The sequence below is a fragment of the Sapajus apella genome, unplaced genomic scaffold (assembly GCF_009761245.1).
Source record: "Sapajus apella isolate SASKATOON/1434 unplaced genomic scaffold, GSC_monkey_1.0 scaffold117, whole genome shotgun sequence".
Classification (NCBI taxonomy): Eukaryota; Metazoa; Chordata; class Mammalia; order Primates; family Cebidae; genus Sapajus; species Sapajus apella.
This window is the reverse complement of record NW_022437057.1, coordinates 2,362,369-2,374,921: the sequence shown is the minus strand read 5'-3', so window position 1 is coordinate 2,374,921 and position 12,553 is coordinate 2,362,369. Positions and strand designations below refer to the sequence as shown.

Sequence of the window (12,553 nt, the reverse complement as noted above, 5' to 3'; positions counted from 1 at the left end):
TAGTAAAAATAAAGATGTAAATTTCCTCCCATCCAACTTCAAAGATCTCTTGTATTCTATCCGCTCTCCTTGGGAGTGTCTGTGGCCCCCAGGTTTAGAACAAGCATCTATGGCCTCTCCCTAGGTAAAACCAATGCTCCTCAAACTTTAGTGGCATCAGAATCTCTGGAGGGGGGGCTCTTGTTCTAACACAGATTCAGTAGGTCTGAGGGGGGCCTGAGAATCTGCATTCCTAACACTCTCCCAGGCGATGCTGATGCTGCTGGCCTAGGGGCTTAAGGAGGCCCCGCTCTGAGGAACTGACCTAGACCCATGACTTCCAACATCATCTCTTTACTGATGACTCCCACAGACGTTGATCTGTGGTCCAGATCCCTCTCCTGAACTCTCCACACCTCGAACTACCAATTTCACCTCTCCCTGTAGACACTTAATGGGAACCCCAAAGGAAACCAGAGTGGAATGACCAATGCCCAGCCCTACCTACTTCCCATAGAATCCAGGCTTTTCTAAGCTTCCATGTCTAGAAACGAGACCGCCTGGTTACCAAGACAAAGATGTCAAAGGTTTCTCTGATTCCACACTCACCCTCACTCCCACATCCGATTCTTAAGTCTTACTGACTCTACCTCCCTAATCCCACCACATCTCCCCAGCTCGACTGCCACAACCACCGCCTGCAACCCCCTCCAGCCCCGCCCCATGCAGCTGCCAGAGCCATCCTTCCAAGAATGTGCTGACCAGCAGAACTTTCCTCAGTAATGGAAGTGCCTTCCATCTGCACTGTCTAGCACTGTGGCCCCTAGCCAGCATGTGGCTTTGAGCACTTGAAATGTGGTTGATGAGACTGGGTGACTGAGTTGTATATATATATATTTTTTTGAGACGGAGTTTCGCTCTTGTTACCCAGGCTGGAGTGCAATGGCGCGATCTCGGCTCACCGCAACCTCCGCCTCCTGGGTTCAGGCAATTCTCCTGCCTCAGCCTCCTGAGTAGCTGGGATTACAGGCACGCGCCTGAATTGTACATTTTATTTAATTTGAATTAATTTAAATAACCTTGTGTGGTTGGTGGTAACCTATTGGATAGTACAGTTCTAAATTATAAATCTGACTACATTGCTTCCCTGTTTAAAACCCTCAAATGGCTTTCCATCACAACCACCATAAAATCCAAATTACGGGGCATGGCAAAGGTGCTGTGTGGCAGCTCATGGGCAGAGAGAGCCCCCAGTGAACTGTGACCCTTGGCATCCCTGCTCTTGGGTAGTCCCCTCCTCCTGAGGGCCTGGGCTGGCACGAGACTCACTTTAACCCATAACATACAGCAGATTTCTACCAGCAACAGCTGAAGCCTTAAGAAGGCCTTGTGGCTTCTGCTTTAGCACTTAAGGGAGCCCTGAGCTGTCACGTAAGAAGTCTACCCTGCTCTGGCCGGGCGCGGTGGCTCAAGCCTGTAATCCCAGCACTGTGGGAGGCCGAGGCGGGTGGATCACGAGGTCAAGAGATAGAGACCATCCTGGTCAACATGGTGAAACCCCGTCTCTACTAAAAATACGAAAAATTAGCTGGGCTTGGTGGCGCGTGCCTGTAATCCCAGTGACTCAGGAGGCTGGGGCAGGAGAATTGCCTGAACCTGGGAGGCGGAGGTTGCGGTGAGCCGAGATCGCGCCATTGCACTCCAGCCTGCGTAACAAGAGCGAAACTCCGTCTCAAAAAAAAAAAAAAAAAAAAAATAGAAGTCTACCCTGCTCAAAAGATGACCAGGCCTGGCCTTCCAGCTGTCCGCCGAGGACTGGGAGGGACAGCACACGCCCTCTCTAAAGGGGAACACTGCCCACTGGTGCCAGGTCATTGTCAGAGTGGGAACACGGACCCAATGTGGTCAGAACCTCTGACTTTTAAAAGCCAGAAATCTGGACTCCCGATCTTTTCATACTGGTTCTGATGCAGTTAAATGCTAAGCTGGACAAACATAATTTATCTTTGGGTTGGATGTGGCCAGTGAATTTGCAACCCCAGCTCAGGTGGCAGGAACAGGAGGGAGGGCATTCTGAGTAGAGGCTGCAGGAGGGACAAGGAGAAGCCAGAGTGGCCAGTGGCTCAGTCTGGCTGGGGCTGGGAAGGGGAGTTGTGGGACATGAGGAAAGCTGTGTGACCTCAGGCAAGATGCTTAACCTCTCTGAGCCCCAGCATCCTAAGCTGTCAAATGGTGCTGTCTCACAGGGTTGTTGAGAGGCTCCACTGTGACAGTACCGTGTTTCGAACAGGGCCGGCACATGCTGAGCAAAACCCTGCCAGCTGCCACCGGGTGCCTCGGCTCTCCCAAGGGCACTGTGCTCACCCCCTTGACTTAGGATCTGAAGCTCCTGGTACTGGGGACAAAACAACAGTGAACCTTGAGTGGTCATTCAGAGCTGACAAGGTACTTTCAAGCCCGCCTCGTCTCGCTCCCCTTGGCTTTATTCCTCATCAGGCATCCCTGATGCTTTCTGGTTTGTAGACTGTCTCCCTTCACCAGAATGTAAGACCCACCAGCCCAGGAACGCTGCCCCAGAGCCTATCCCCGACCCTGGAACACAGAAGGTGCTCATTCTAAATATTTTTTGAGTGAATGAAACTGTATTAGCTCATTTAATCCTCCCACAAACTTTGTGAAGTGGGTGGTATCGTGATATTATTGTCACCGTCACATCCTCAGCCTAAGATGGCTCAAGTGACTTGTGGGGCCAACAGAGGGTAGAGCTGGAACTTGATCGCAGCGCTGGGGGCCACAAATCCTAAGGTCTTCTCATCACTATCTCCCTCACTGGGGAGAAGAGTAGCTCCTTTCTGAACCAGCCATCAGGGGCTTAAAACCCCAGGGAGCCTGGACCCCCCGTCCAGATTCTCAGCAGGAATGGCCAGGCAGCTGAACACAGACCCTTGCTTGCTGGGGGCTGTGTCAAGGTCAGGTCGAGTGAGGGCATACTTCCACAACCAGTTTCCAGGGAGTGGGGAGACAGCAGGAACGGGGAGCAGGTAGAAAGGGCTGAGGCAGGGCTTCCATACCTTGTTGATGCTGAACTGCCCCTCGAAGCGGCAGCCCGCCCCGTTGTTGAGCGGGATCTTCATGGAGTTGTCGATGTGGCCCACTTCATGCCTGCCCATCTCATCCTGAATGTCGAGCCCGACCACTGCGGGAGCCAAAGGGAGACAACAGTCAGAAACCCAGAGACATGGGAGGATGGGGGCCAGCCCCTCCTCTATGGGAGCCTTCGTGCATCCATTCCAGAGGCAGGCCGGGCCTGGGACCTCCAGGAGCTCATGGTCTGGGGTCCAAAGACTACAGGGGACAGGGTAATGACTCTGCTAAATGCGAGGCCGAGGGGAGGTAGTGTATACTAGGGGTCCCTGGGCCACCCTGGGGTCTGCCATACTGGTCCTATGAATCTGGGTTCTGCCTCAGTTACTTAACCTCTGGACGTCTCATTCTCTTTCTCTGTAAAATGGGGGTGACCATAATTGAAACTTCCTTGGAAGATTTTGAGGATTAAATAGCTCATAGGTGTAGAAAATGCTTAGGGTCTGATGGACGCTAGGTGGAAAGTGCTTAATAAATGTTAGCTCTTGTATCTCAGATAGTCTTTGTAATTTATTTATTTATTTATTTATTTCTAGTCTTGCTCTGTTGCCCAGGCTGGAGTACAGTAGCACGATCTCAGCTCACTGCAACCTCTGCCTCTTGGGTTCAAGCAATTCTCCAGCTTTAGCTTCCCAAGTAGCTGGGATTACAGGTGCCTGCCACCATGCCTGGCTAATTTTTGTATTTTTAGTAGAGACAGGGTTTCATCATATTGGCCAGGCTGGTCTTGAACTTCTGACCTCAGGTGATCCACCTGCCTCGGCCTCCCAAAGTGCTGGGATTACAGGTGTGGGACACTGTTCCTGGCCTTCAGATGGTCTTTGGGTTCATGGGGTGAATAGGCTCAGGCCCCCATCCATTCATCCATCCGTCCATCATTCATTCATTCACTCACACATTCCTTTACCCATCATCTATGTACCAGGCCCTGTAAGCACCAGGGATGCGCAGAGGGAAAAGACAGGCTCTGACCTCTGTCACATCACTGTGACTCAGATGGCTTCCCCATCTGTAAAATGGGCAGGCCAACGCCAACTGCATCCCCAGAGATGGCCCAAGTAGCCAGTGGGGAGAGGATCCCTGTGAACAATGGAAATGCAGGAATTTCCCTGGCAGAAGCACTAGAAAGGAGGTCCCATAAAGAGAAAGAACAGCTGGAAGCAATTTTAAAGAGGGCCAACCTTAAATGGGAAAAATGGGAACCAACTCTGTGTTCCTCAATGAGAATGGAGAAGTAAGTGAGGACCCATCCATAGAAGGGAACGTGCTGCAGCCATTCAAAATGACCCTCACGAGTCCACAGGACATGGGAGATGCCAGCGCTATAATGCAAAGTTTAGAGAAAACACAAGCAGGTCCCCTTTTCACTCAGCTGTTCCAATGCTGGCAGCCCTCTTTCCAAGTGCCGTGCAGCAGGTACAAAGAATGCGCTAAATGCAGGTGCACGGAGGAGGCTCAGCGCAGATCAGTGGCTGAGTCACTAGCACTGGGACATTGAGCAGGTTACTCAACCTCTGTGCCTCAGTTTTCTCTTCTGTCACAGGCTTATTGTGAGGGTTAAAGAAAAGTAAAACAGGAGCAGGCGCAGTGGCTCACGCCTGTAATCCCAGCACTAGGGGAGGCCAAGGCGGGAGGATCACTTGAGGCCAGCAGTTTGATAACATGGCGAAACCCCATCTCTACTAAAAATACAAAATATTATCTGGGTATGGTGGTAAGCACCTGTAATCCCAGCTACTCAGGAGGCTGAGGCAGGACAATCACTTGAACCCAGCAGGTGGAAGTTCCAGTGAGCTGAGATTGCACCACTGCCCTCTAGCCTGGGCAACAAGAGCAAAACTCTATCTCAAAAAAAAAAAAAAAAAAAAAAAAAAGAGGAAAAGGAAAACAGCACTTACTATGTGTAGGCTCTTTTCTAAGTGCCTTTTATGTAAGAACACACCATCTAAACACCCCTGTGGGGAAGATAATATTATCAGTTTCGGCCGGGCGCGGTGGCTCAAGCCTGTAATCCCAGCACTTTGGGAGGCCAAGGCGGGTGGATCACGAGGTCAAGAGATCGAGACCATCCTGGTCAACACGGTGAAACCCCGTCTCTACTAAAACTACAAAAGATCAGCTGGGCATGGTGGCGCGTGCCTGTAATCCCAGCTACTCAGGAGGCTGAGGCAGGAGAATTGCCTGAACCCAGGAGGCGGAGGTTGCGGTGAGCCGAGATCGCGCCATTGCACTCCAGCCTGGGTAACAAGAGCAAAACTCCGTCCCAAAACAAAAAACAAACAAACAAAAAAAAAACAGTTCCATTCTACATTTGGAGAAACTGAGGCACAGAGCTCTCACAGCTAGGAAACACCGAGCTTGGAATAAAATCCAGGTGATATGCTTCTGAGCCCACACCCTTCAGCCATTCTGCTAGGACACTGCAAATCCCAATGCATTTAATACAGCCAAAGGACACAGGACAGGGCCTGGCCTGGAAGAACGGAATAAATGGCAGCTGTTATTATTTTACTCATATTATGAGTAATATGAGAACAGCTCCAAGATACTAGCTAGAAAAAAAAAAGAAACTCCAGAAGGTTCCCATATGGTAGGGTCCCAATTAATTACGTAAAAAGAAAAAAAAATACCCAAATCCAATATATGTTCACAGACATGCACACACACGTAGGGGTGGGAACAGGGCCCCCACCTGCTAGCAGAGGTGTCCTTTGGGGAAGATGGCATGCTGGGACAGGAAGGGGGACAGGGGAGGGGGACTCTTGCTTTTTAAAATATATATTATTTTTGTATTTTTGAATGCATGTCTTTTTTAAGATTAAAATGGATTCTTCTATTAGCTGTACAATGAAGAATATTATTTTTAAAAGCAGGATATGAGATCATACATGCAGCACGATCTCAGCTATGTTCAGAAACACAGAAAGGAAGGCCAGCTGGACAGAATGATGCCAAAATGTCACTGACACTGCTTTCAGGTGGCGGAATTACGGGCGATCTCTTTTGCTTCTCTGTGTTTTCCAGAAGTACAATGATGAGCATGCATTTTTTCCTATAATAAAAATGTGAAGTTCTTTTAAAGAAAAGCCAGAATGCTGAGCTGTAGTCGGGGTGAAGAGGTGGGGGATTCAGGTTACAGCCCCACAGATCCAGCAGGGCATGGCAGGGCACAGGGTGGAGGTTGCCTGACCCCTCCTGGAACCACGTCTCTTCCCTTCCCTACCCACTGGTCCTGGTCCTCTGGCCTGACTAAGAATTTCCTTGCTCCAGAGATTCAGTCACTCCTGAATGAGAATCTGCCAGATGAATTATTTTTCTAAGTGAAAGAGAAAAAATAACAAAAAATAGGACCGACCTATTTCAGGTTCCCTGGCTTGCGGCCCACCGAGGATTCTAAATCATGACGTAAATCTCACCAAAAACAGTGACAGGGCTGAGGCTCTCCCTGTCTCTGGCGGGAGATGCACCCAGTGTTCTGCTCTCAGCCGTGTCCTTTAACAGGAAGAGGCGGTGGTGAGAGAAGGGCCTGCAGCAGGCTCCATGCCAGGCTGGGCAGAGGGATGGAACCCCAGTCCAGGAGAGGGCACCCAGTCCACTGACTGACAAGTCTAGGGACCATTGCACAGATTCTCCTAAGAACCTCAGGCAATAGACATTACTAAGCCCATTTTGCAGATGAGGAACCTGAGGCTCAGAGAGGTCATCTTAGCCAAGGTCACAGTTTTAGTGAGCAAAGGAGCCAGGATCTGAATCCAAATCAGATTTCAAATGAGTTTTGTTTTATAGAAGTAATTCATTCTGGGCCGGGCACAGTGGCTCATGCCTGTAATCCCAGCACTTTGGGAGGCTGAGGTGGGCAGATCACAAGGTCAGGAGTTCAAGACCAGCCTGGCCAAAATGATGAAATCCCGTCTCTACTAAAAATACAAAAATTAGCTGGGCATGGTGGTGCACGCCTGTAATCCCAGCTACTCAGGAGGCTGAGGCAGGAGAATTGCCTGAATCTGGGAGGTGGAGTTTGCAGTGAGCCGAGATTGTGGCAAAGCTCCAGCCTGCGTGACAGGATCGAAATGCCATCTCAAAAAAATAAAAATAGCTATAAAGAAGTAATTGATATTTTGGTTAAAACAAAATAGGCGTGAAGTAAAAAAGGGAGTCAGCCCTCCCCTGTCGTAGACGCTCTTGAGCCTCGTCCTGCACTCTCTCATGGACAGTGTACCACTCTAGCTTCTGCAGATGTCGGCCACCAATGGCTCGGAGCTACACCCTTCTCCAGACGAATGCTCTTGGCTAACCAGAGGTCTTCTCGCTTGAATGCTTGGGAGGTGATGTGACCCCTGCCACACACACTACTCTGCAACCATTACCCAATGACAGATAATAACGCCTGGTCCCATTGCTACGGGGTGTGACAAATGCTACGGTGTCACCACACCCCACAGCATCCTGTGAGATCAGGCTGAGTGTGGACCTCAGCTGAACACACATCTTTGCTTATCCTCTTGCACTACCCTAGCCTGCATTTCTCACTCCCTTACAGCTTCCTCCCCTCAGCAAGTCCCTTGCACGAGGCTTTGCTGCAAAGCTGTAACATGACCATAAGAGACACCCCACCTCCCTGCACCAGTGCAGCTGCTCTTCAGGGGTAGGCCCTGTGAGTAGAGTTTTGTGTTTTTTTATGCCAGAAAACCTCCAAGTGCATGCATACTCAATTATATTCTCCTCCAAAAAAGAGTAGGGAGAGCCATATGTTGGCTTGATTTGTCCTGGAGATCCTGCCATTCTGCACGCACACATTTGCCCAAAGGAGGTGTCCTGCTGGAGGGAGGGGTTGTGTGGAGTACTCACACTCGCAGTGCAGATTGGGTAAACTGATGTTCAGACTGACGTCAATCTTGCCCCCGCTGTCCTTGTCTGGGTCATCGACGTAGAGTTCGTTCACACTGGGGGAAAGACAAGCATAGGAACCCTTGTTGAGATGGGGCACTGATCTCAGCTGCAGGGAACAGCCAAAGACCATATCATGTGGTGACCACCCCTTAGATAACCCAGACTCCACCTGGGCAGAGCCTGTATCTCCTCTGACCTCAGGTAGGGGTCTAGGTTGCACTCTCCAAGTACAGCCTTACCTCTCAAGAAGGAAGGGCTGGGCTGGTTGCGGTGGCTCGTGCCTGTAATCCCAGCACTTTGGGAGGCCAAGGTGGGTGGATCACCTGAAGTCGGGAGTTTGAGACCAGCCTGACCAACATGGTGAAATCTCATCTCTACTAAAAATACAAAATTAGCTGGGCACGGTGGTGCATTCCTGTAATCCTAGGTACTCAGGAGGCTGAGGCAAGAGAATCACGAACCCAGGAGGCAGAGGTTGAAGTGAGCCGAGATTGCACCACTGCTTCCAGTCTGGGCAACAAGAATGAAACTCCTCTCAAAAAAAAAAAAAAGAGGGGAGGGCTGGGGCTGGGGCTGAGGAGAGAGAAGGAGTGGAGTGGGACAGTTCTAGTGGTAAGAGCATATCTTGCAGGGTCAGACAGTTTCATGTTCAAATCCTGGCTCTGGTACTTCCTATGCTCACCTCTGTGAACCCACCTGTTAATAGGATGACACCACCCACTGCAAATAGGGTGGTTTGAATACCAAAAGGAGAAATAGGGGTCTTATGAGGGATCAGGGCCTGGCGCCAACAGGCACAGAGCACCTACAGCCTCCTCTCTTGAGGTCTCTTCCCCTCAGCTGGGAAGCCAGGAATTCCCTCATGCTCATCCCTAGGGGCAGGACCAGCTCTGAGAAATACCTGGATAGCTGTATGAATACCCTGTGGCTGCTGTAACAAATTATCACAAAGTGAATGGCCTACACGACACACATTTATTGTCTCATACCTTTGGAGGTCATTAGTCTAAAATGGGCTTTGTTCCTGGGAAATGCATTTTCTTGCCTTTTTCAGCTTCCAGGAGCTGCCTAGGCCTGTGGCCCTGTCTCCCAATTCCAAAGCCAGCAGTTTCCCACTTCTCTGACCTCCATCTCCCTCTTATAGGAACTCCTGTGATTCCATCTGGACCACCTGGCTAGCCCAGGATCCTCTCCCCATCTCAAGATCCTTCAGGTAATCACATTTGCGAAGTTCCTTTTGAATGCAAGGTAACACGGCCACACGTGTCAGGGACAGGGACCTAGACATCATTGGGGGCAGGGAGTCATTCTTCTGTTGACCGAATCGGCCATAGTTAGGGGCAGGTGGCTCCACAGACAGCCACATCACCTTGCTGTCAGTGGCACAGTGTTGGCATCTGTTAGCAATCCAAATCTGCTCAACAAATACTTTTTGAGTACCTACTACCTGTCAGTTGCCAGAAACAGCAATGAATCAGACAGACGCTTTCTCTGCCCTCATCAAGCTTACAGACACAAGAACCAGACGTCACTCAGCTCCTAAATATGCCGCCACCCCCAACTCTGATGAGTGCTTTGACAAAAAGCTGCAGGGGGCCATGAGAGGGACTACAGGGCCACTGACCTTTGGGGAGAAAGGGCTGGGAAGACTTCTCTGAGGTGTGACCGAGGTCTGAGGGATGCGTAGGCATCATCCTGGCAGCTTGTACACCAGCTTGGAGGTAGGGAGGGCATGGCGGGTTTGGGGAACGGAATGAAGGTCACCGTGATTGCAGTGTAAGGGCAAAGGGAAAGCTGGCGTGTGATGCAGTCCGAGTGGGCAGGGCCAGTTCATCTGGGCTCAGAGGAGGCAAGAGGCCTTTAGACTTTTTTTCTTTCTTTTTTTTTCCTTCACCCCAAGAGGCCTTTAGACGTTTTTTGAGACAGAGTCTCACTCTGTCACCCAGGCTGGAGTGCAGTGGCATGATCTCAGCTCACTGCAACATCCATCTCCCAGGTTCAAGTGATTCTCCTGCCTCAGCCTCCAGAGTAGCTGGGACTATAGGCACGCACCACCATGTCCGGCTAATTTTTGTATTTTCAGTAGAGATGGGGTTTCACCAGGTTGGCTAGGCTGGTCTTGAACTCCTGACCTCAGGTGATCCACCCGCCTTGGCCTCCCATAATGCTGGGATTACAGGCGTGAGCCATCGCACATGGCCGAGGCCTGTAGACTTGATGTGAGCATAGCCTCGGGGTCTGGCTTGCACTCTCATAGGCTCTCTCTGGCTGCTGCGAGGAAGGCCCACTGGAGGGGCTGCTGTGCAGGAGGGAGAACAGGAGGTGCATGACGGGGTAGGATGGGAATGGAGAGGAGGAGGGATGCAGGAACCCATGTAGAGCAGGCGGGACTTCCTGATGAATGGGACTGGGGGTGAAGTGGGGTGAGGCGAAGGAAGAATGCAGACAGACGCTGCATTTTTTCCAGGACCCATCCTTTGGGCTTAGAAGGGGAGCAGGACCAGCAGGAGAGAGAGGTACCGAGTGTGGGAGGCTGTGCGGAGCCCAGGTGTCTTGGAGGCATCCCTGAGGAGCTGCTGGATGTTTGACGGCCACGTCTGATTCCCAGATAATGCCGGGCCTAGGGAGCAGCGCTTCGTGTGGCTGGGCTGTGATTATTTTAAACATGTTTAGGTCCCTTGGGTCCAGTCCCTACACTGTAAAATAAAAGATAACTGGCCTATCTAAGCAAGTAAGATTCCAAGAGAGCTTTGTAAATGGCCACATCTTAGGGAAAGAGTAGGACTCAGGCAAAGGAATTTCATTTTTACTAAGACCACATCTTTGCACCCTTAGCACCTGGTGTGATGCTGTTCACCAGGAGCAGTGGCCTCTGAAAGACAGCCGGGCTTGCTTCTCTGTGGGGCCCACAAGGATCTTCCCAGAGACAAGAGCGCAACGAATGAACCTCCACCTCCACCGGTTAAGTTACGCTGGGGGAGCCCTACTACAAGCATTCACACCATCTTATGTGCTCTCGTGAAATGCCCTCAGCCCCATCTTAAAACAAGGGAACAGGTTCAGAGAGGGTGTGTCCCATCCCCAGGGTCACACAGCAGGAAATGGCTGAGCTGGAATCTCAACCCGGGCTTTCCACAGCTCAGGCTGCCGCCCAGCCCTCTCCTTAGCATTGAGGTCTAGGAATAAAATGAGGCGGGGGGGCTGGCCTGGGAAGCCTTAGCATGGGAGAGAGGAGACACAGGCCTGCACTTGACCTTGCTTGTACTGTTGGCGCCGATCAGAGGCCACCAAGAACAAAGGAGCTGGTTGGAGAGGGGCAAACAGGAGCCGAGGAGGTTATGCCCGAGGAGGAAAGGGCTCCCTACAGCCAAATGCTCTGCCCTGGCCTTCAGCGCCCAATTTCTACCCCAGCCTTAATTTGCAACTCTGGAGAGCTGTTGCGTAATGAGATTGCTGGGTGATTAACACAAAGTCAACTAAGGAGAGCCTCAGCTTCCCTTCCCAGCCAGGAAGCCACCTGAGACTCTTTCTTGAAGCAAATCACCTTTCCCACCTGGCGAGGCTGTGCCTCCGCACAGCACTGAGGCATTGTGGGATGATGTCATTCACTGGCAATCCTCTGGAGGTGACCTCAGCCAAAAGCGAGGTGAATCCCAGGTGTGGCGCCAAGGTGAGCTCACATAGAAGGCCCCAGGAAGCCTCTCCCAGGCGTGGGTCCCTGTCTTCCTAACCAGAATAAGCAGAGAACAGGCTCTGCAGGGCTAGAGGGCCACCCAGAACAAGGGGGCTGAGGTGCTGGGCAGGGACAGCCTGGGGCACTCTGGCCAGGCTGGTTATGTAAGCCTAGAACTGGCTGCTCCCAGGCTTCTTCCTGGAGGGCCCCCAGGCTGTGGGATAAACACATTCAATCACCTGGGCCTCCTGATGAGGTCAATACGGCCACCTTCGTGTCCAAGGCAAATGTTCCAGGACTGCTGGCTTCCTGCCGCCCCGGCCAGCGCCACGAGCCTGCCCACAGCCACCCCACAGCAGGGGCCTGCCAAGGCTAACAGACTTCATTGGCTAGGGCTGAACTGATTTTAAAAGGCCAAAGGGCTGCCAGAAATCAACCCACCCGGAAGAAAAAGAAATGTTTTTTGTGGATTTACTGTGGTTTGAGGACTCCCGTGGGCCTGACTCCCCTGTCACCAGTGTGGGCAGTGGGAAGGCCTATGGAGGCAGTGGCAGACGGGTGTGGGCTCACCTCCTGGCTCTGCCACTTGGGAGCTGGGAGACCTAGGACACAGTGCTTCACCTCTCTGAGACTCAGTTTCCTCATCTGTAAAATTGGAAAAACTTTCAATCAGTTTGAAAATAGGCAAAATTAATCTATGGCAATGGAAGTCAGAATAATAGTGGCGGGGGTTACTGACTGGGAGGGGCTCAAGGGAACCTTCTTTGGTGATAGAATGTATTATGCCTTCATCAGATGGTTACAAGTGTAAACACAGGTGAAAATTCATCAAGCCTCTATCTTAAGATTTACGCACTTTGCTTTATG

At 51.2% G+C, this 12,553-nt stretch overlaps 1 protein-coding gene across 6 annotated transcripts in view; it reads right to left on the bottom strand.

Annotated features, from left to right (window-relative positions):
• The window catches only part of RPL26L1 (ribosomal protein L26 like 1), a 141,583-nt gene that overhangs the window by 54,869 nt on the left and 74,161 nt on the right, over positions 1-12,553 (bottom strand). For 2 of the 6 annotated variants that reach the window (XM_032260360.1, XM_032260359.1), the window contains exons 2-5: positions 12,257-12,331; positions 11,558-11,739; positions 7,972-8,066; positions 3,051-3,175 (exon numbers count right to left, since the gene is read on the bottom strand). In XM_032260360.1, the coding sequence (XP_032116251.1) occupies positions 3,051-3,175; positions 7,972-8,066; positions 11,558-11,739; positions 12,257-12,331 (477 nt within the window). Of the gene's footprint in view, positions 1-3,050; positions 3,176-7,971; positions 8,067-11,557; positions 11,740-12,256; positions 12,332-12,553 lie in introns of those variants that run through there. The other 4 variants (XM_032260358.1, XM_032260361.1, XM_032260362.1 and 1 more) reach the window with 3 other exon arrangements.